Genomic DNA, 20,751 nt, shown 5'->3' on the forward strand with positions numbered 1-20,751 from the left:
ACAGCATCTCCTTCCCCCCCCCCTCAGGCCACCCTCTCCTTCCCCACTGGCTGGCTCATGTCTTTTTCCTGGAAAGGTTCTCCAGAGGATAAGCAAAAAGTTGGCAGCTGGGCAAAAACGCCTCAACCACAGGAGGGGTTGGACTGACAAGACACTGTGCTGGAAATGCGCCACACGCTTGTCACTCCTCCCCGTTCGCCTTTTCCTGGTCCGTCTTTTGTATACCACTTTGCCAACCTCCAGGAGTTCTCCTGCTATTACGAACGATCCCCAGATGACCGAGAGTGATTCCTCTGGAGAAAAGGGCCGGTTTGGAGAGGGGAGTGGCTCCAGGGCAGGGGGGCCATACCGTAGCTCACCAGTGTCCTGCATAGTGCAGGGGGTTGGACTAGATGACCCATGAGGTCCCATGAGTTCCAACTCTATTATTCTATGAGATGTCCATGGGGCCCCTGCTAGCATCATGCTGTCCGGGACAAATGGAAATTGAGGTCCATGGATTGCCCCCCCCTGTGTGAGCACAAGGGACACTCTGCAAGACTCTCTGACCACGGGGAGGGCCTCGTCCTCCCTCCCCTCATGTTTTGATGCTCTCTTCCTAACCTTTGCCTCATCGAGCCAATGATTCATCCTGCTCATTAGCTCAAACTCTTGTCTCCTCATCGGCTGGATCTTCTTCAGCTGGGTTTCTGGTAATATAGCTGGTGCCCCCTGGCAACTCCTTCCTCCCCACCCCCCCACCCCATCCACAGCCTCCCACCGTTTCGGGATTGCCATGCGAAAGAGAGTGTCGTTGAGAATTGTCTCCAGCTCTCGCTCGGGGGAGAACGGGAAAAGAGAAAGGCCTGTTTCTGACTGTGTGTGGGAGGCATTTGGGTTTATCCTTGAGTCATCCAGGATCTGGCTTTATTTAAGGTTAGCTGGAGTCCTCCCCCCCCCCCCCCGCTGCCGCCCAACAATGCTTCCCTCCATTAGGAAAACAAGTCCACGGCTTGGCCTGAATGTGTCAAGCGCTCAGCAGTAACGTCGCTTGCGTAGAACGGGTAATCTTATTTGTTTTAGGACCTGGGACACCACGTAAGGCCAACTGATGGCCACGGCATGGCCTAAGAATGGCACCGCTCGCCCTTCCGCTCTTTCACTGACAAGTCATCAAGACAGGCTTCTCAACTTTTTTCTTCAGGCTTCGAGAAACCCCAAAAGTGGCAGGACCATGCAGAATAAGGGTGGGAAGCAAAGCTGTGGACACGCCCATCCAGGGCCCCTCCCCTCCCCACCAGGCCCATCATTGGCTATTTTGCGAGCGGAAGGCAGATCAACATGATGTCAACATGATGTCGATTTGCCTTCTGCTCCCAAAATGGCCAGTGATGGGCCTGGAGGGGCTGGGGAGAACCCCCGGGTGGGCGTGATCATGTCGATTTGCCTTCTGCTCCCCAAATGGCCAGTGATGGGCCTGGAGGGGGTGGGAAGGGGTCCTGGGTGGGCATGTCCACAGCTCTGCTTCCCAATCATATTCTGCACCTTTGGGGTTTCTTGAAGCCTGAAGCCAAAAGTTGGGAAAGGCTGCCTTAATGACTTGTCATGTCACCCAACAAATTTAAAATATATATATTTAAAAAACTGACTCCCATCTATTCAGGAAACCCTTCCAGGGCTGTCGAGAAACTCCAGGGTTTTATAAAAACCTGGTTGAGAAAGCCTGCATTAAGGCTTACGGAGCACTGAAAGGGAAACCAAGAGATTAAAATTCAGCTTCCTTCCAGGCCGATCCCCTCGGCCAGACTCCAACACTATATATTAACTATAAACTTTTTACAAGAAAGTGCTCAATCGCAGTAAGCAATATGAGCTCAAATCCCCCTGGGGTGTCCCTCTTCCCTCGCGCCCTGAGAATGAGCTTACTCAGCTTGCTGGTTACTCCAGGGCTGGATTTTGCCTGCCGGCAGGCGGAGTCCCTGCAGAAAGTCCTGCAGGGATGAGTGAAAATGCCCTGAATGTTAAACTGTGCAAGATCCATTGTGTCATTTTGGGATTGGGTCGAATCTGCATGAACCCGATTCGACGTAACTCGAATCCCACGAATCCCGGCTTTGGTACTGGAATTCGGTTTCTGATTGATTTGGGAAAATCGCATTTTCCCATATCGGCCGCCCGACAAACAGCTGATTTGCGGTGAGAAGACTCTCCGAACACCAGTGGCCTATTGGTGTGTGTGTGTGTGGGTGTGTGGGTGTGTGTGGTGGTGGTCCCAACCAGCTTTCCCCCCACAACCCAACCAGTAGCCACTCAAGGGTGACAGGTCACTCCACCGGGTAATGCAGTTCCGCATTAGGTGATACACATAGAAGAAAATGTTGTCGATAGACAATCCTTCCCTGGTCCCAATATAAGTCGAAGAGGAGCAGACTGCAGAGCAGAGATGTGCTGAAACACTCGGAAAGTGAAGTTTCCCTGCAGCGCAGGAGCTTGTGCGGAACGCTTGCATCCGAACTTCGTGGAGCTTGGAGGTGCAATGGAAGACCCCTCCTTCCACCCACGTTTGCCACAGGGATAACATCAGAGCGACTAAGTCTTCCCCCATTGGCCGAAGGTGCTGATTGAGAGAGACTGAAGAATCTCCCTGGGGAGGGAGTCCCAGGGTTTCTGCGGGAGGGAGGGAGGGAGAGAGGGAGGGAGGGAAGGAGGGGGAGAGGGAATGAAAGAAAGAATGGAGGGAGACAGAGGCAGGAGAGGGAGACAGAATGAAAGAAATAAAGGCAGGGGTAGTCAAACTGCGGCCCTCCAGATGTCCATGGACTACAATTCCCAGAAGCCCCTGCCAGCATTCGCTGGCAGGGGCTTCTGGGACTTGTAGTCCATGGACATCTGGAGGGCCGCAGTTTGACTACCCCTGAATAAAGGAGTGAGAGGAAGAAAGAAAGAGAATGGAGGGAGGGGGAAAGAGAGGGAGAAAGAAAAAGGAGGAAGGAAGGGTGCCAGAGAGAAGAAGGAAGGAAGGAAGGAAGGAAGGAAGGAAGGAAGGAAGGAAGGAAGGAAGGAAGGGGAAACAGTGAAAGAAGGGAGGGAGAGAGAGAGAGAGAGAAAGAAAGAGAGGAAGGAGGGAGGGAGAGAGTGAAAGAAAGAAAGGATGGGGAGAAAGGAAGAAAGGGAGGGAAAGGGGAGAGAGGATGAGAAAGAAAGGAGAGGGAGGGAGAAAGGATGGGAGGGTAACAGTGCTGCTGCCAGGGGCTCATGGGAATTGTAGTCCATGGACATCTGGAGCACCAACCCCTGCCCAAGGCATGGGACCCTAGGAGTCGCCTGGCAATGCCTACCCATTTCCGACCCGCTCCTCATTTCCCCCAGAACTAACCAGCTTCCAGGTTGTGCCTTTTTGAGCATCAGGTTCCCAAAGAGCGATGCAGGCAGACTGCTTTCCCTGGCTGAATCCTAGTTAGCTAACCCCAGATAACCACCCCCGCCCCCGGTCCCTTTCTGTTTCCAAATTCAGACTGTGTTGGCTATCCTGCCCCCCCTCCCCCGGCATGCAGGGAGAAGGCTGAAGTTTGAAGACTGCCAGCTATTAAGGCACATTAAGCTCCCCTGTTCAGGTCCGGCCCACCTATCTCGTTGTCAGATGACGGGTCCATTTACCGTCCCTGGGCCTGCCAAAAAGCATAAGGCTGTTATTTGGGCCGAGCAGACGGTCGTTCGGCATCTGCTGTGTCATTTGGACCTTTTACGGAGCTCTGTCGGGAGTATTTTGGGAGCCGGGACGCGTGGCGTGCCTGCTGCACGTGGACTTCCGCTCGGAGGCTAGCAGTGTCCAAAGCTGGGAGCCAGTGTGGGGGCGTGGTCACACACACTGGGCCTAAACGTCCTCGCAGGGCTGTTGTGCATGGTGTTGTGGCTGAGAGAGCTCTGAGAGAACCATGACGAGCCCAAAGTCTCCCAGCTGGCGGCATGTGGAGAAGTGGGGAATCCAACCCGACCCCTCAGGCTCCCCAGTGGAAGAATATGAGGTGGGGATTAGTTCTTTGGAGAGAGGGAGAGGCAAAGTTTTGTGCAGGAAGTAGGGTGGCCAGCTCTGGGTGGGGAAATCACTTGAGATTTTAGGGTTGGAGCCTGAGGTGGGTGGGGTTTGGGGAGGGGAGATATTGCCACAAAGTCCACCTCCCGGAGCGGCCATTTTCTCCAGGGGAGCTGACCCCTCTTTCGGATATATGTCATAACAGCGGGAGATCTCCAGGCATCACTTGGAGGCTGGCAACCCCCCCCCACTAACTGGCCCCCTGGGAGAAATCCAGATGGCCAGAATACCCAGCCCACCCTGCCTCTCCTCCACAAGGTGGCCAACTTCCAGGTGTTGGCTGGAGACCTTCCGGAATTACCACTGCTCAGTTCAGCTGGAGAAAATGGCCGCTTCGAAGGGCAGGCTGCAGGGCCTTATACCCCACTGAAGCCCCTCCCTCCCCAAACCCCGCCCCCTGCAGTCTCCGCCCCTAAGAACCTCCGGGTATTTCCCAATCCGTAGCTGGCCACCCTGCCTCCCTGGCTCGTTCCGCCGTCCTGTATCTTTCCCATCTCAGCCGCGATGACTTTCATCTTTTTCTCCTCTCTAGTTTCTAGTTCAGCAGAAGTTATTTTTATTCTCCGGGCTCCTGGCATTTCCCTCTGCGAGCTGCGCCGCTTGCTTTCCGCTGGCAGGCCTGGGGCAGGCCGGGTTGGGCTTTGTTTGTTCAGATGAACTGCAACACTTTGCACCTTGGTTCTCGCCGCCTTGCTGCTGGGTCTCCGTCTTGTGCAGCTGCATGTCTCATTAGTCATCGTGAGTCGGCTTAATTGGGCCGGTCTTATCCCATTCAGCGCTCATTTGCATCTCCCGAGGGTTCAGGGCAGTGTCTCCTGTGCTTGTGCCAAGATGCTGCAGCAGAGACGCGTGCAAGAATGTGTTGGGAATGTGTTTGTTTGTTTCCTTAGGGGAGGGGCTCAGTGGCAGAGCCTCTGCTTGGCATGCAGAAGGTCCCAGGTTCAATCCCTGGCATTTCCGGTTCAGAGATCTGGCAGCAGGTGATGTGGAAGACCTCAGCCTAAGATCCTGCAAAATCCTGATTCGGTGTAAAATAACTTCATGTGACCTTGGCTTGGTGTCTGGGAGGGGTATACATTGCAAGAGCCAGTGTGGCGTCGTGGTTAAGAGTGGCAGCTTCTAATCCGGAAAGCCGGGTTTGATTCCCTGCTCCTCCTCCACATGCAGCCAGCTGGGTGACTTTGGCCCAGTCCCAGTTCTCTCAGAGTGCTCTCAGCGTCGCCTACCTTACAGGGTGCCAGTTGTAGGGAGAGGAAAGATGGCGATTGCAAGCTGTTTTAAGATTCCACTGGGTCAGGGGTAGTCAAACTGCGACTCTCCAGATGTCCATAGACTACAATTCCCATGAGCCCCTGCCAGCAAACGCTGGCAGTGGCTCATGGGAATTGTAGTCCATGGACATCTGGAGGGCCGCAGTTTGACTACCCTTGCTCTGGGTAGAAAAAAGTGGGGTACAAATAAACACCTTTTCTTCTTCCTTTTCCACTTCTTAGAATCATAGAATAGAATCATAGAGTGGGTTGTAAAATGAAGAATATTGAGGCATCTTAAAGGCAAACCATTTAGTCCAGTAAAAGTGGTCAAGACGGCTTTTAAAAAACTGGGTTTGTTGAGGACAGTGGCTCCTAGTCATGGTGACTAAAGGGAGCCTCCATGTTCAGAGGCAGTCAACCTCTGAGTCCCAGTGCTAGGAGGCAACATCGGGATGGCGTTGGCTTCTATGCCCTGTTGTTGGTCCTCTGGTTGGCTGTTGTGTGAGACAGGATGCTGGGTTAGATGGATTGTCCATCTGATCCAGCAAGGGTCTTCTGATTTTCTTATGAGGACCTCGGCTTCTCTGCCCTTTTGTTGGTTCTCCAGAGGAACTGGTTGGCCCCCGTGTGAGACTATGGGTCTGATCCAGCAGGGCTTATGGTTTTAAGCTTGTTTTATCAGATGGACCTCTCTTGATTGTCCCTCCCTGCCCCCAGGGAAGTTACGTGCAATTGGGAAATAATTACACTCTCTGTGAAACATGAATGATGCATCATAACTTTTTAACAATGTTGGTTTGCTCTTAGCATGAGCTATTTTTGAACCTGAGTTGCTTCATGTCCTTGAACTGTATCCCAGAGCCAGAAGGGTCAGTCTGAAGAGATAGCAAAGGAAGTAGAACTTAAAAAAAAACACACACACCAAAAAACTACTTTAAAAAGCACATTATTTTTACATTATCCCTACGAGATGCAAGCAATTTTTCCTTTTCATTAATCACTACGAAAGAACAATGGGTGGGGTGATAAAAATGCAATATAATTTAAAAAACAATAGAACTAGGAGACAGCTCAAAATGGGTAGCCCTGTGAGTCTGCCTGTAGCAGCAGAAAACAGCAAGGATCCAGGAGCACCTTAAAGTGTAACAACATTTGTGGCAGGTAAGGAGCTTTCGTGAGTCACTGCTCACTTCTTCAATTATCAAGTGGGTAGACGTGTTGGTTTTAAAGGTGCTACCAGACTCTATTTTTGTTGTTCTTCAGTTATCATGACACAAATCGTTGTAGTCTTCAAGGTTCTACTGGGTTCTTGCTCTTGTCTATTGTAGGACTAGGAACGAGCCTATGAAAAGGAACTGTTTTGGCTCAGTGGCAGAGACTCTGCTTCACACGAGGAAGGTCCCAGGTTCAATCCCTGGGTAAAAAGGACCAGGCAGCAAGTGATGGGAATGACCCCTGGCTGAGATAACCTGGAGAGCTGCTGCCAGTCAGAGTAGACAATTCTGACCTTGAAGCACTCACGGCTAGTCTCAGTCAGCTTCGTAGATAATTTATGAAGCGGTGGCCAAACTGCGGCCGCTAGATGTCCATGGACTACAATTCCCATGAGCCCCTGACCACCGCCGAGAGGATGGCCATATTCTCAAAGATTCTTTTCCAGTGCATGCAAGCAAATCTTGCAGGACCAAGGGTTAGCTTTAGGACAGGGCAGCTTCACAAGGACGGATGAACATCAGCAAGGCCGCATGACCAAAGTCCCCTTCGCAGTCCGCACAAAACAGGCCAAGCAAAAGGTCTCTGCCCCCACGTGACCCCCGCGGCGCTGTCCCTTTAAGAGGAGCCTCCGTCGCCCCCCCCCCCCCGAGCGCGTGCTTAAAGGCTGCGGTTCCGAGCGCCGCCTCTTCCGGTTCCCAAGCGAAGGGGGCTCCGCGCGGATTGGAGCGGCCGTCCGGAGAGCGCGCCCCGCACATGGCGGCGACCGGAAGTGCGCGCCCTCGTCCTCCGCCGCCCGCCTCCGCGCGCCCGGGCCTCTCCAGGCGGCTCCTCCCCGTCGCTGCGGCGGACAAGATGGCGGCGGCGTCGGCGGCCCTGGGGCCTGGCCTGGGCCTGGGCCTGGGCCCGGCGGGCGCCCTCGAAAGCCGCGTCCTCGCCTACGCCCTGCACCGATGGAGCAGCTTCTCCTCCACGTACCTGCCCGAGTGAGTCGCCGCCCGGGAGAGAGGGAGGGAGGGAAGCCCCGCCCCCACGGCCTGGGCCCCTCGCCGCCCCCCTGACCGCCCCGGCCTGCCTCGCGGGGCTGTTGTGCGGGGGGACTCTTGAGAGAGCCTGTAGCCAGCCGACATTTCTCACGCCCGCCTGCCTCGCGGGGTTGTTGTGACGGAGCCAGAGCGCTTGAAGCTGCTTTCCTCTGCAGCCTGGGGGGGGGCTTCTTGGGGGACCTGCAGCCGCCGTTCTTCGTCTGCCTGGCCTACCTCTCAGGGTTGCTGTGAGCATCTTTCCTCTTCAACCTTGGGGAGCCTTTAGTCAGCCGTTCTGGCCGCCCCGGCCTGCCTCGCGGGGCTGTTGTGACGGGAGACTGTTTAGGGAGCCTTTAGCCAGCCGCTCTTTCTTAGCCAGAGAGCATCTCTCCTGTTCATCTTGGGAGCTCCGTGGGGGGCCCTTAGGCGGACTTTCTGGTCTCCACCAGGCCTAACTCGCAAGGTTGTTGTGATGGTGTCAGAGAGCATCTATGGCCTGGCGCTGCTTGGGGGACTTGTAGACAGGCGTCCTTTCTCGGCCCGGCCTGCCTAATGGGGGCTGTTGTGATGGTGCGAGAGTGCATCTTTTGTCTTTGGCCTGGTGGGGGGGGGGGCTTGTAGCCAGCCATTCTTTCTCAGCCCAGCCCACCCCGTGGAGTTGTCATGATGGTGCACAAGAGCATCTCTCCTTTTCACCGTGCGAGGCTCTTGGGATTTTTTCTCCACCTGGTCTACCTCATGGGGTTGTTGTGATGGTTCCAGAGAGCATCTTTCCTTCTCATCTTCAGAGCTCCTTGGGGGGGGGACTTTTAGCCAGCTATTCTTTCTCAAACTGGCCCACCTCACAGGGTTGTTGTGAGCATATTTCCTTTTAAAAGGAGGCCTTTGTAACGGCGCCAGAGAGCCTGATGCATCTTTTCTCTTCAGACTGGGAGCTCCTTGGGGACTTGTAGGCAGTCACTCTTTCTCCGTTTTCCCCACCCCGCAGGGCTGTTGTGATGGTACGGTGGGGAAGGAGGAGGTCTGGGTAAGCATCCCTGACTGACACTTGCAGGAAGGCTTTTGATAAATATGCTGGGGGCAACAAGTGTTTCTGTATGGTGTATTGTTTGGACTGTCAGACTAGGCGCCGAGAGACCCAGGTTCGAATTCCCACTTGTGCCTAGGAAACTCCCTGAGTGACGTTCGGCCAGCCACACCCCCTCAGCCTAACCTACTTCACAGGGTTGTTGTGATGATAAATTGGGAGACAAGGGGAACAATACCAACCACTTCTCCCCACCCCTTGTAGAGGAAAGAAAGTCGTAAAGGAAGTAAATAATAAATGCCTGATCAATGGGGGTGATACAGGGTGGGTGCTGAAGCCCCCTCTCTCTGTTTTTTGGTTCTGAGCTTAAGGGAAGCAATTGTTCCAGAAAGACAGTGAGGGACAGCCAAAATGAAAGGGGGTTTGTGGCAAACTAGCATGCTTTTCCTGTGGCCTGAGCATTTGGTGACCAGAACCTGCTTGATCCTGCTATTCTGAGGGGGAGCCAAGGCCAGGGAGATGTCCTTAGAACCAACATGGTTTTGTCTGTGTGAGAAGTGCTGTCAAGTCACAACCAACTTAAAGCAGCCCTATAAATCAGGGAGGGGGCAAACTGTGGCTCTCCAGAAGTCCATGGACTACAATTCCCATGAACCCCTGCCAGCCACCCCTGTGATAAATTATCTCCATAATGCCCCATAATCAACAGCCTTGCTCAGGCCACGGAAACGGAGGGCCCGAATCAGCCCATCTCCGGTTGGAAGAAACTTTGAACCCAGGGGCACCTTTAAGACCACCAAAGTTTACTTCTGGGTGTAAGAAGTGAGTCTACACCGATAGCTTCTTCCCCAGATGTTGCTGGTCTTAAAGGTTCCCCTGGACTCAGACTTTATCCTGCTGCTTTAGACCAACACGACCGCCCTCCTGACTCTATTGCGAGTGTTGTGACATTTGAATAAATAAAGAGTAACGCTGCTTGTCCGCCCAACCCAAAAGATCACCTCTGTCTTTCACCTGGATAAGTTTCGTTTACTCCTGCTGAGAATCGCCAAAAGGCACTTCCAATAAATGATTGCTGAAAATGGTAGGTGCCACAACAAATATTTAAGTATCTTGGCCCCTGGGATTTCTCAAGCCCTGTGGTTAAAATGTAGGTATTACAATCCATCACATCGTCTTCGTGGCCCGTGAAAGGTTAGGGTGGAATACAAACTTGGTCCCCAAAAGAATTCCTGCCTCCAGCTTGGTGTTATGGTTAGGAGTGCGGACTTCTAATCTGAGAGAGAAGAGTTGGTTCTAATATGCCGCTTTTCTCTACCCGAAGGAGTCTCAAAGCGGCTTACAGTCGCCTTCCCTTTCCTCTCCCCACAACAGACACCCTGAGAGGTGGGTGAGGCTGAGTGAGCCCAAGGTCACCCAGCTGGCTGCATGTGGGCCACTTTGAGACTTGTTCGGGTAGAGAAAAGAGGCATATAAGAACCAACTCTTCTTCTTCTTCAGTAATCTCAGGGCTCTCTCAGCCTCCCCTCCCTCACAGGGTGTCTGTTGTGGGGAGAGGAAAGGGAAGGCGAATGTAAGCCACTTTGAGACTCCTCCGGGTAGAGAAAAGTGGCATATAAGAACCAACTCTTCTTCTTCTTCAGTAATCTCAGGGCTCTCTTAGCCTCACCTCCCTCACAGGGTGCCCCCTCCTCCATGTGACAACCTTTCAAATACTTAAAGAGGGATATCATGTCCCCTCTCAACCTCCTTTTCTCCAGGCTGAATGGGACCCATGGTCTGATCCAGCAGGGCTCTTCTGATGTTTTTACGATGCTGGACTAGTTGGACCCCTGGTCTGATCCAGCAGGGCTCTTCTGATGTTTTTAGGAAGCTGGACTAGATGAACCACTGGTCTGATCCAGCAGAGCTCTTCTGATGTTCTTAGGATGCTGGACTAGGTTGGCCACTGTCCTGACCCAGCAGGGTTCTTCTGAGGTTATCAGGATGCTGAACTAGGTGGATCCCTGGTCTGATCCAGCAGGGTTCTTCTGAGGTTATCAGGATGCTGGACTTGATGGACCCCTGGTCTCACCCAGCAGGGCTCTTCTGATGTTCTGATGTTCTGATGTACAAGATGGACCATTGTTGTGATCCAGCAGGGCCCTGGTGGACTAGATGGACCCCTGGTCTGATCCAGCAGGTCGCTTCTTATGTTCTTACAATATCTGCTGGGGTTTGTTGCACGTATTTGACTTCTGGAGATGGTTTGGATGCTGTTTTTCATGACATTTCAGTTGTGCCATGGCTGCTTTTGATGGTGTGGTTTGTTCTCCCTGAGAATCCCAGGCAAGGAGTCAGGAAGTCAGATATAAATAAAGTGGAGGTGGAAAATGGGCTAAGGGCCTCGTGTGGTATTGTATTGTTATTTTATGCACCTGCCTGCGTGTGTGTACTATGTGCCATCAAGCTGATTCTATGAATTCATGACCTCCAGAATGTCCTGTTGTTACCAGGCCGGCTCAGGTCTTGCAGACTTCCTTTCCTGATCCGGTCCATCTCATGCTGGGTTTTTCCTTTCTTCCTTCCCCTTCTCCTGGCAATATTGTCTCTTCCAGCGAGTCTTGCCTTCTCGCGATGTGACCAAAGCCTTCAGTCTGTTCCTTTCTTGACGGCTTTTATGTGCAGTTGCTTAGGAACGCCAAGTCCTCTCCGAGGGTTCTTCTCTTTAAAGTCGGAAGGTAAACATCGGGTGCCGAGCGATAAAGACCCGGCCATGGAGGAGGGAAGCGGGTCAGTTGTGTGCCCGGCCTTGGTCTTGAGTTACAGCTGGGAGTGGACATTCCTGTTCTCCCGTGAAGTTTGCAGGGTGACCTTGGAAGGGCGAAGCAGAGGACAGGAGAGAGATGCTTGCCAACTGGAGCTCTTTGGGGAAGGAGCGACAGTCTAAAGGTCGGGCAGTTTATTGCAGCAGACGGATTTTGTTTTGCGGGCTGGAGCTCAGTCGGTCATAAAGGGGGGTGGGGAGGAATAGGGACATATGGTACCAGGCGTGGGGGAACAGGAAAGGGTAACAAAGAGGCTAAAACTTCCTTCTCACCTTTCTGCAGCTGTTACATAAGCTTCCCACGGCTTTGTTCAGAGATGAAACACGGAGCCTTGTGGCGCTTTCAAGATTAACTTCTCAGACCTTGGACAAAAGGAAATACGATTGTACGCAGAGAGTGATTAAAATGTGGAACTTGCTGCTGCAGGACACTGTGATGGCCGCAGGAATAAACAGCGTTCAAAGGGGATGAGACGTGGAGGGGAGGTCTGTCAGGGGCTACTAGCCCCTGCCCACTGGCAGGGGCTCATGGGAATTGTAGTCCATGAACATCTGTAGGACCACAGGTCGACTACCCCTGTCCTAGAGGAGTGGTCCCCAACCTTTTTGAGGCTGGGGACCGGCAGGGCAACTGCCTGCCCGCGCATGCTGTGCATGCGCCACGTGCGGCTGAAATCGTAAAAGGCAGGGGCTCGTAGCCGCGCATTTCGCCCGTGCATGGCGCATGTGTGCATGCGCGGCCCACATGCGCAATGTGCAGCCGTGGCCCTGATTCCCTCTCCCCCCCTCCCGCAGTAAGAAGCTTCCTGGGCCACAAGCTTGCGGCCTGGGAAGTTTTTTACTGCAGGGGGGTGGGGAGAGGGAGCCGCGGCCCGGCGCCATGGCCTTCGCGGCCCGTGGGTTGGGGACCACTGTCCTAGAGGACAGGTTCCCTGTGAGGTCCGCATTAGGCCATGGCAGGGAAATAGGAGGTGTCCAACTGGGTGTGCCTGTCTGAAGCATCAAAGAAGGCCCTTGCAGGGAGCAGCCAGAGGGAAGCGACTAATTGCAGGACTGAGTAGGAGATTTGGCGAGAACGACGTGCGCTTTGCTGCGGCAGGGTTGGAGGAGCCACGAGAAACGGAAGAACAAATAGTCCCTTGGCGGAATGGGCTTGAGAAATGGGAGGCTATCGACATGGCCCCTTATTCCTACCCACGGTGGAAAGGAAGACTTAATCGACTTAACTGCAGATGCTCACTCATGTATGCACCTTGCTAGCTTTGTTTTCTGTTTTCCCTTCTCGCCGTGGATGGATAGCCGTTGTTCAGGCTGTGCCTTCCAGGTACGGGGCATCTTCCAGAGTTACACAGTGCGCCTCCGAGGACAGTCAGTGGAACAAAACCAGTAGAGGGAACGAGGGGGGGTGGATGTTGTCCCAGGTGCAGGCGTGGGTACAGCTGGGAATGCAAAAGCTGTGGGGGAAAGGTGAGATCTGTGGAGGGGTTTAAGTTCATGGGGAGGGCTGGCACCACGAGTACGTTCGCAGAGAGAGTTCATCACGCAGGGCAGTAGGAGGACATAAGTGAAGTTGGGATCCTTCTCTTTCCCCTCCCCGGCTCTGTCTTAAATGTAGGTTCTGATTTCTTTGGAGCCAGGGATGGCCTTGACCTTGTGCCCTACTCTCCTTGATTAAATTTTTTTTTTTTTACTTTGTATTTCCCTTCTTGTATTGTTCATTATGCCAATAAAGGCTTCTGTATCTTGTGCCCTACGAAGCACCATGTAACTTGGTGGTGGTGGTAAGTGCTATCAGGCTGTATAGAATCATAGAATCATGGACTCATAGAGTTGGAAGGGTCCTCCTGGGTCATCTAGTCCAACCCCTACATTATGCAGGACTCTCACAACCCTCTTGCTCACCCACTGTCACCTGCCACCCCCTTGAGCCTCCACAGAATCAGCCTCTTCATCAGATGTCTATCCAACCTCCGTTTAAAAATCTCGAAAGATGGAGAACCCACCACCTCCCGAGGAAGCCTGTTCCACTGAGGAACCACTCTGTCGGGAACTTCTTCCAGAGGTTTAGACGGAATTTCTTTTCAATTAATTTCATCCCATTGGATCTGATCTGTCCCTGGTCCGCCCCCCCCACCCCCGTAGCCCAACTTTTGGTGGTCCCCTACGGCAGGGGTAATCAACCTGTGGTCCTCCTGATTCCATGGACTACAATTCCCATGAACCCCTGCCAGGGCTGTGGAGATGGTAGTGGAGGGACGGACCAGATCCAATGGGATGAAATTAATTCCGCAGAAGAATCTGTGGAGGTTCAAGGGGATGGAAGGTGACAGTGGGTGAGCGATAGGGTTGTGAGTGTCCTGCATTGTGCAGGTGGGTGGACTAGATGACCCAAGAGATCCCTTCCAACTCTATGATTCTATGGAACATGGTAACTTTGAAGAGGCTTGAATGGTGGAAGCCTGCATCTAATGTAGTTTCTTTTTTAAACGTGTGCTATCTTGGGGACCCTGCTTGGGTGGGAAAGGCAGCATAAAAGAGTTTTAAATCAGAAGGAATCACTCGTGTGTTGGGTTGGCAAAGTCCGAGGAAGGGCAGAAGCCAAGCAGGAGCAGTGCGAAACCAACCAGGGGGAAAGAGAGGAAGGCTTTTCCAGACGCGGCCCACGAACTGACCCAGGGAAGCCGAGGCGCCGACTCGATACGTCTGGCCGGGTATCTGGAGAACGAGGTTACCTAACACTTGGAACGGGATCAGCGCATGTGGTCTGCGCATGACTCCGGTGTGAGCAAGGGCCGATCGGCTTTCAGCAAGGCCCTTGCCTCCGTTCCCGCTGCTGCAATTAGCAGCTAACGCTGGTGGCTTAACGGTGCCTGAGCAAAGGGAAGAGATGCACAGAGATGCGCTGCTCCGGCTAAGGCCTGCCGTGGGATTCAGGCGAAGAGACCATCGTGTACCTTTCCCCTACTTCTCACACTGTGGTCCACAGCCAGTTCCCCGGGACTTGATTTGACCTTTCCCTTGTGGACTCTGAAACAGACTCCAATGCTCACATGTTGTTCCTCATGTGATGTTTGTTGTTGGGAGCGAGCTCTCTGCCTCGACGTGCGCAGGATCATGCCGGGGACACCGCAGAGCTTTGAACTCGCTCTCAGCAGGAAGACGCTCCTCGCCAGGAACGACAACACCCTCTTCTGGTCTGCCGGGCGGTGCTTGCTTTAGGCAGCTATCTGGACAGTGGCTGATTGGACGCCCGAGACCTAAATTGGAAGCGGGATCAGTGTGGGGGATGTGTGCTGTGCTTGGAGGCACACCACGCGACTGGGGTCGATATTTGAAAGGAGGAGGGCAGGGAGCTGTGCCTGTTGGCAGCAGAGGAGGGGACCCGCAATACTGGGTATAAATTACGGGCAGAAAGATAAGGGCTGGATATTAGGATTTTTCTTTACAGCCTCTTGTGGCGCAGAGTGCTAAAGCAGCAGACATGCAGTCTGAAGCTCTGCCCATGAGGCTGGGAGTTCGATCCCAGCAGCCGGCTCAAGGTTGACTCAGCCTCCCATCCTTCCGAGGTTGGTCAAATGAGTACCCAGCTTGCTGGGGGGGTAAACGGTATTGATTGGGGAAGGCACTGGCAAACCACCCCGTATTGAGTCTGCCATGAAAACGCTGGAGGGTGTCACTCCAAGGGTCAGACATGACTCGGTGCTTGCACAGGGGGTACCTTTACAGTCAGTGTAGTCCAGCAGCAGAATTGGCTGCCTAGGGAGGTTGAGATTCACTCCCACCGGCAGTCTTCAAGCAGCGGCTGGACAAGGCTTAGGGGGATGCTTAAGGGATGCCGAAGTCCAGGGAGGGCCAAACGGCGGCTCTCCAGACATCCATGCGCTACAGTTCTCATGAGCTCCTGCCAACACACACGAGCTCTTGCCAACATAGATGGCCTCCACGGACTCTTCCCCAGATGTCCAAGGAACAGGTTTCAATAAACCGGCTTGAAAAAAGCCTTTTAGAAACTTGGTGGCTGCCAGCCGTGAGGCCTCTGCTTTCGTTGGCTGTCCGAAGTTCTCTGTTTGTTTGTTGGCAGCACAATCTGTTGAGCTTTTGGAATGTTCAGGACATGGTTTTTGCTCTTCAAGTACGTATTAGCTCGACCTGAGTCCATTTTGGGCAAGGAGGAGGGGAAAGGCGAAAAGGGAAACGATGTAAAACACTGTCAGGATTGTCGTTTGCGAGCACTGAGCGATCATCGTGGGACCCGGTTTGTAAAAAGAACTTCTTGGGCACCATCGGTTTCCCGCTCGGACTTTGTGCTAGGTCCAAACATGTCAACCGAGGACATAAATAGCATGGAAGAATAAATACTGTGTACTTGTTACAGTAACCAGCAGATTCTTCTACCCGATGGGAGGAGTGTGTGGTCAGGAGTGGGGGACGGAAGATGATTGGCTGGCCACTGGACAGACAGGCAAGCCGGTTGGAGGAGGAGGAGGTGCTCAGGGGCGGGACAGCCGCCCTGAGTGGGTGTTAAGCGTAGAGTGGCACTTAAGCCGTGAGACCAGCTCCTCCTCCAAGGCCTTACCAGAAATATATTACGTGGAACAGATTAGTGCCCTGTTGTCTAATTTGGTTCTGTGTTGTTTATTTCATATTTTTGAATTTTAATCTGCCTGGAGTCTTAATGAGAAAAGGAAAGAAGAAAAATACGTTATTGAATTGCAGCCAACTCGTGGCCCCCCAGCTGCGGGGCATTTCAGGGCAATCGATGAGCAGAGGTGGTCTGCCTCAGTGTAGCAACCCCAGTCTTCCCTGGAGAACTCCCATTCGAATGCTGACACTGAGCGACCTGAGAAAGGGACCATATGAATGACGTCAATAAGAGCTTCCAGTTTACTTGTTATAGCTAGGAGATGCGGAATGAACGCCTTCCAATGCAGCTGAAGAGCAGATTAGCGTCCGAAGGAACAACTGCTGTCTTATTGTAAATTGCATCAAAGTGGCTTGCCTCAGGTGCGTTTTTGCTCGCTGTTTGATCAGCCAGTAGTAATAATTCAATGTACTGTGCAGATGTGGAGGGTAAGGCCAGAGCCCAAAGGCGAATGGCAGCACATAAATAAGAAACTAGATATTCATTAATGTGTTCGGTTGAGTCCTACGGTTCTCCGTGGAGCTCAGGACAGTGTTTTTTATCCTTTCAATAACTTTTTGAGCCTGAGATTTCTGTACGGCCTCACTAGGGATGAGCATGAACCTAAAAATTCTGGTTTGGTTTGGGGTGGCCCCCAGACTGAGTACTGAACCGAAATGGAGTTTTCCTGAACTGGCGAGTCTGGACCACGTTTCTCTTGGCTACGGGTAGGGGTAACCCAGGAAGGGTTAAATGCCTGGCAGCCATTAACCCTAGCAGACTCTCTAGGTCAGGGACAGTCAAACTGTGGCTTTCCAGATGTCCATGGACTGCAATTACCATGACCCTTTGCGAGTACGCTGGCAGGGTAATTGTAGCCCATGGACATCTGGAGAGCCACTGTTTGGTCTCCCTTGCTCTAGGCTGTTAGGTTTAAATGGCTAGGAGCCATTTCAATCAGTTTAGATTCCCCTTACTTCCCGTGGTTTGTAGCCATTTCAGCCTAACAGCAGGGCAGGCCTGCCCGTCAGCTATTAGGCTGAAATAGCTGCAAGCCATTTCACCAGCCTGTTTAGTTTCCCAGAAGGTTTAAATGGCTCACAGCCATTTAAGCCTAATGGGCAGACCTCCCTTACTTAGCTATTAGGTTTTAAATGTATCTACCGAACAGCTAAATTGGACAAATAAAAGTCCGGTAAATGTTTGAGGTCTGCAAGCCGGGCCAAGTTTGTGTGAATTTTGGTGCATGAACTGGTTAGGGCCCATCCGTAATCCTCCCTCGTTCTGTTTTGCGGCTGAATGCGGAGTCAGGCCCAGAATGTAACATTCATCTACTCTAGCTGCTGCCCTTTCTGGGGGTTCCTTTCCCATCTCTAAAGCTGCTTCGAGTCTGGAGGAATGGTTTGTAAATTAAGCCTTCTACTTTCCCTCCACCGAGATTCTTCTGCGGATAAATCCAAGATGCTGGGCAACGCTTAATAGCTCTGACTGCTCCTTGCGTTCCTTTATTGGTCAGCTGTGTGAATGTCTACCCAGGGAGGGCGGTTGGACCAGAAAGCCAAGGGGGGAGTGATAACACACAGAAATATAATACGCGATTCGCTTTAATGCCTTTCCTAAGCTCTTAACTGCCTTACATTGGCTTGACTGCCTTTTACCATTTCTGGGAAGGCTGCGGGAAAACCTGTGAAATAGCACGGAGTCGACTCTTCATCCTACGCAATTAATTCTGTTCTTTACGGGGACTGGGGGCTGCCGCTGGCTCTCGGCTGATAGCTCTGCCGGCTGTGCAGCTGGGGATGTCTTCCAGGTGCCGGCCAGCTTCAAAAGCGAAGGCTCTGCCCCTGAACATAAAAACAAATCTCAATGATTTGTGTGGGTTAAAGAATAAAAGATAGATTCCTCCCCGCCCCCATGCGAGTGATAAATGCACTTTTTATTACTCTCTGCATATGAAGCATCTTCCGAATTGGCGAGGTGCTGCTCTCCCGTTTTCTTACAAAAAAAAATGAAATATGAGGAATGTTTGTGTGGATAAACGTGGGCTCTGAGACATGGTAAACTTGAGGATATCCAGTGGCTCTGATGGGCAGTACTAGGTTCAGGATGGGCTAAAAGATTTCTTTACACAGTGGGTGATTAAAACTCTGCTGGAGGACGTAGTGATGGCCACGGGCGTGGACTGCTTTAAAAGGGGGTTCGACAGATCCATAGAGGAGAGGTCTCTGTGTCACTAGCCATGGTGACTGTGGGGAACCTCCACATTCAGAGGCAGTCAACCTCTGAATCCCAGAGCCCGGAGGCAACAGAAGGGGAAGGCCTCAATCTCCAAGCCCTGTTGTTGGCCTTCAGCAGGAACTGGTTGGCCCTTGTGTGAGACAGGACGTTTGAACCACTGGTCTGATCCAGCAGGGCTCTTCTTGTGTTCCCACCCAAACTGGGATGGGGTTTTAGCTAACTATATAACAAGAGTTGCCAAAGGATCTGCATAGAGATCATAGACCTGAAGGTGGCCCTGCTGGGTTCCTCTGAAAAAGCAGATACACATTAGACCAGGGGTAGTCAACCTGTGGTCCTCCAGATGTCCATGGACTACAATTCCCATGAGCCCCTGCCAGAGAATGCTGGCAGGGGCTCATGGGAATTGTAGTCCATGGACATCTGGAGGACCACAGGTTGATTACCCCTGCATTAGGCCTCAGAGATAGAGGCTGCCATTTGTGATGTCACAGTGAGGCCAGAGATGTAGCCAGAGGTATTGGCTGGCTGCTGGGTGAGACAGGATACAGGACGAGATGGACCACTGGTCTGAGCCAGCAGGGATGTTAGGTCCTTAAACAGGTCTCCACTTGTACGGGATTTGGAAAAGAGACGCTGTGAGAAGCCTGCATGAACTGTGTCAAGGCTGGAATACAGATGTTGTGGGTAAGGCACATATTACGGTGGGGGAGAATACACTTTGTGTATCAGGCTGCAATTACGAACACCCAAGTTCAAGTAGGGCTGACCTGGATGTCCCAGCCTAGCCTGATTTCATCAGATGGAGTTTTAACGGGGGTTTTAATTGGGGATTATATTATTGTATTGAATTTTGTATGGAACTCGCCACGAGCCGTTGTGTCCGAGAGAGGCGGGCAACAATAACAATAACAATATTGTACAGACTGAGTTGTATGTGTTAATGTTGTTTTTAATCTTCTTAATGTGCACTTAATAATAAATATTTGTATTAATTTCAGTTTGTTGCTCGGTCTTCGGGTTCCTGATGGATATATAGGCAGAGGTGTCATGGTCTGGGCTGAACTGGATAATTTCTCCTGCGTTGCTGATAATTTTGTAATGCATTGTCTGTTTATGGAGAAGAAATCTGAATTGTGGGAGATGGGCAGCTGTACATTAGACAGCCTTCAGCTTCCCCCAAACAGAACCCTTCCTAGCTAGTCGCTGTCTAGAAGACGGAAGATTTTTCTCTTTCGCCGTGAATGATTTTAATGATCTTATTTCATCCAATCGATTATGCTTGATCTAACCATTCACGGCGCTCAAAGGACATGATTTCTCCCTCGAACGCCTGCTCCACCGATTCAGCTTTACAGCTCCTCCACGCACGCGTTTTAGTGTTATTTAAACAGTCAGAAAATTGCAGCGATGCTGTTTTATTCAGCTTTTGTTTTCTGAACAAACGGCGAAAGAGCTTTTTCCCCAGCAATTTGGGAGCTTTTGATGCTTTTCCGCAGCTTGCACAAACACGTCGACTAGTTTTCTGCTCAGCACAGAGATTTGCAGTGTTTTTGTTTAGGCGATCAAATTTTTGCCCTACAAAAAAGCCTATTTGGGGGTCACATGGGCTGGGGGATGTAATCCGCCCCACACGTCTACCCGTTCAAGGGAAAATACGAACTTGGATGTCATGCATCTTAAGTGCTGTGATTTTCCAGCTGCAGCGTTCCGGCTGTCGGGATGCACAGGCCTCGTTCAGAAATCCAGCTGGTAACAGCTTGGTTTTCCTTTAGCTGTGTCATTCTGAAAGCTTGTGTTTGCCCCCTGAGGATTTACCAGTTTTCAGACTTAATCATATTTATCTTTAAAAGCTTCTTACCTACATTTCTTTCCAAGGGGAACCCCCTGCTTCCCGAGAGTTTGTCAGTGCTCTGTTGAGTTCTCGTTCTTCGGAGCAGACCGAAGAATATAATCGTGCTCTGCAGGCTGCAGCCAGCTGCTGGCAACCCCCAGACCCTTGGGGCTCCGAGGCAGAGGTGTTTTGCCATTGCCTTCCTCGTCATGCCAGCTGCAGCCTTCCTGGGTGGCCTCAACATCCGAGTGCTAACCCGGCTTAGCTGCTGAGCGCTGATGCGTTCGAACCAGACCGGGATGCTAAGGCTGTTCTGAAGGAGCAAAAACAACCGTTAACGGGAAACGTAGAAGAAAAATTAACTATTGCTGCAGCTCGTTCCTCACTTTCTGCAATGAGGTTTCTGTTGGCTTTGAGTTTATTTATTTCTCTGTTTGTTTATATTTTAACTTCTGTACCACCACCCTCAAAGACTGGCGGCAGGTTACAATGAAAGAATGAAACAACCCAACCCATAAAATCCCCAACACATTAAAAGATGGCTGCTCATTGGAGTTAACTCCCCATCTCCCATCCCCTGTTCAGCAGCAGTCAGGAGTTCTTTTGTTAGGAGCAAGGGTCCTGATCTCATTAATTCTAGGGCAGGGGTAGTCAAACTGCGGC

General features: G+C 51.9%; 1 protein-coding gene across 1 annotated transcript in view; it reads left to right on the forward strand.

The window, feature by feature from the left end:
• Positions 1-7,278: 7,278 nt before the first annotated feature.
• MKLN1 (muskelin 1) overlaps positions 7,279-20,751 on the forward strand; it is a 118,991-nt gene continuing 105,518 nt past the window's right edge. The window contains exon 1 of the mRNA XM_077340349.1: positions 7,279-7,523. Within this exon, the coding sequence (XP_077196464.1) occupies positions 7,294-7,523 (230 nt within the window). The 5' untranslated portion in view covers positions 7,279-7,293. The remainder of the gene's footprint in view (positions 7,524-20,751) is intronic.

This window comes from Paroedura picta, chromosome 5 (assembly GCF_049243985.1).
Source record: "Paroedura picta isolate Pp20150507F chromosome 5, Ppicta_v3.0, whole genome shotgun sequence".
NCBI lineage: Eukaryota > Metazoa > Chordata > Lepidosauria > Squamata > Gekkonidae > Paroedura > Paroedura picta.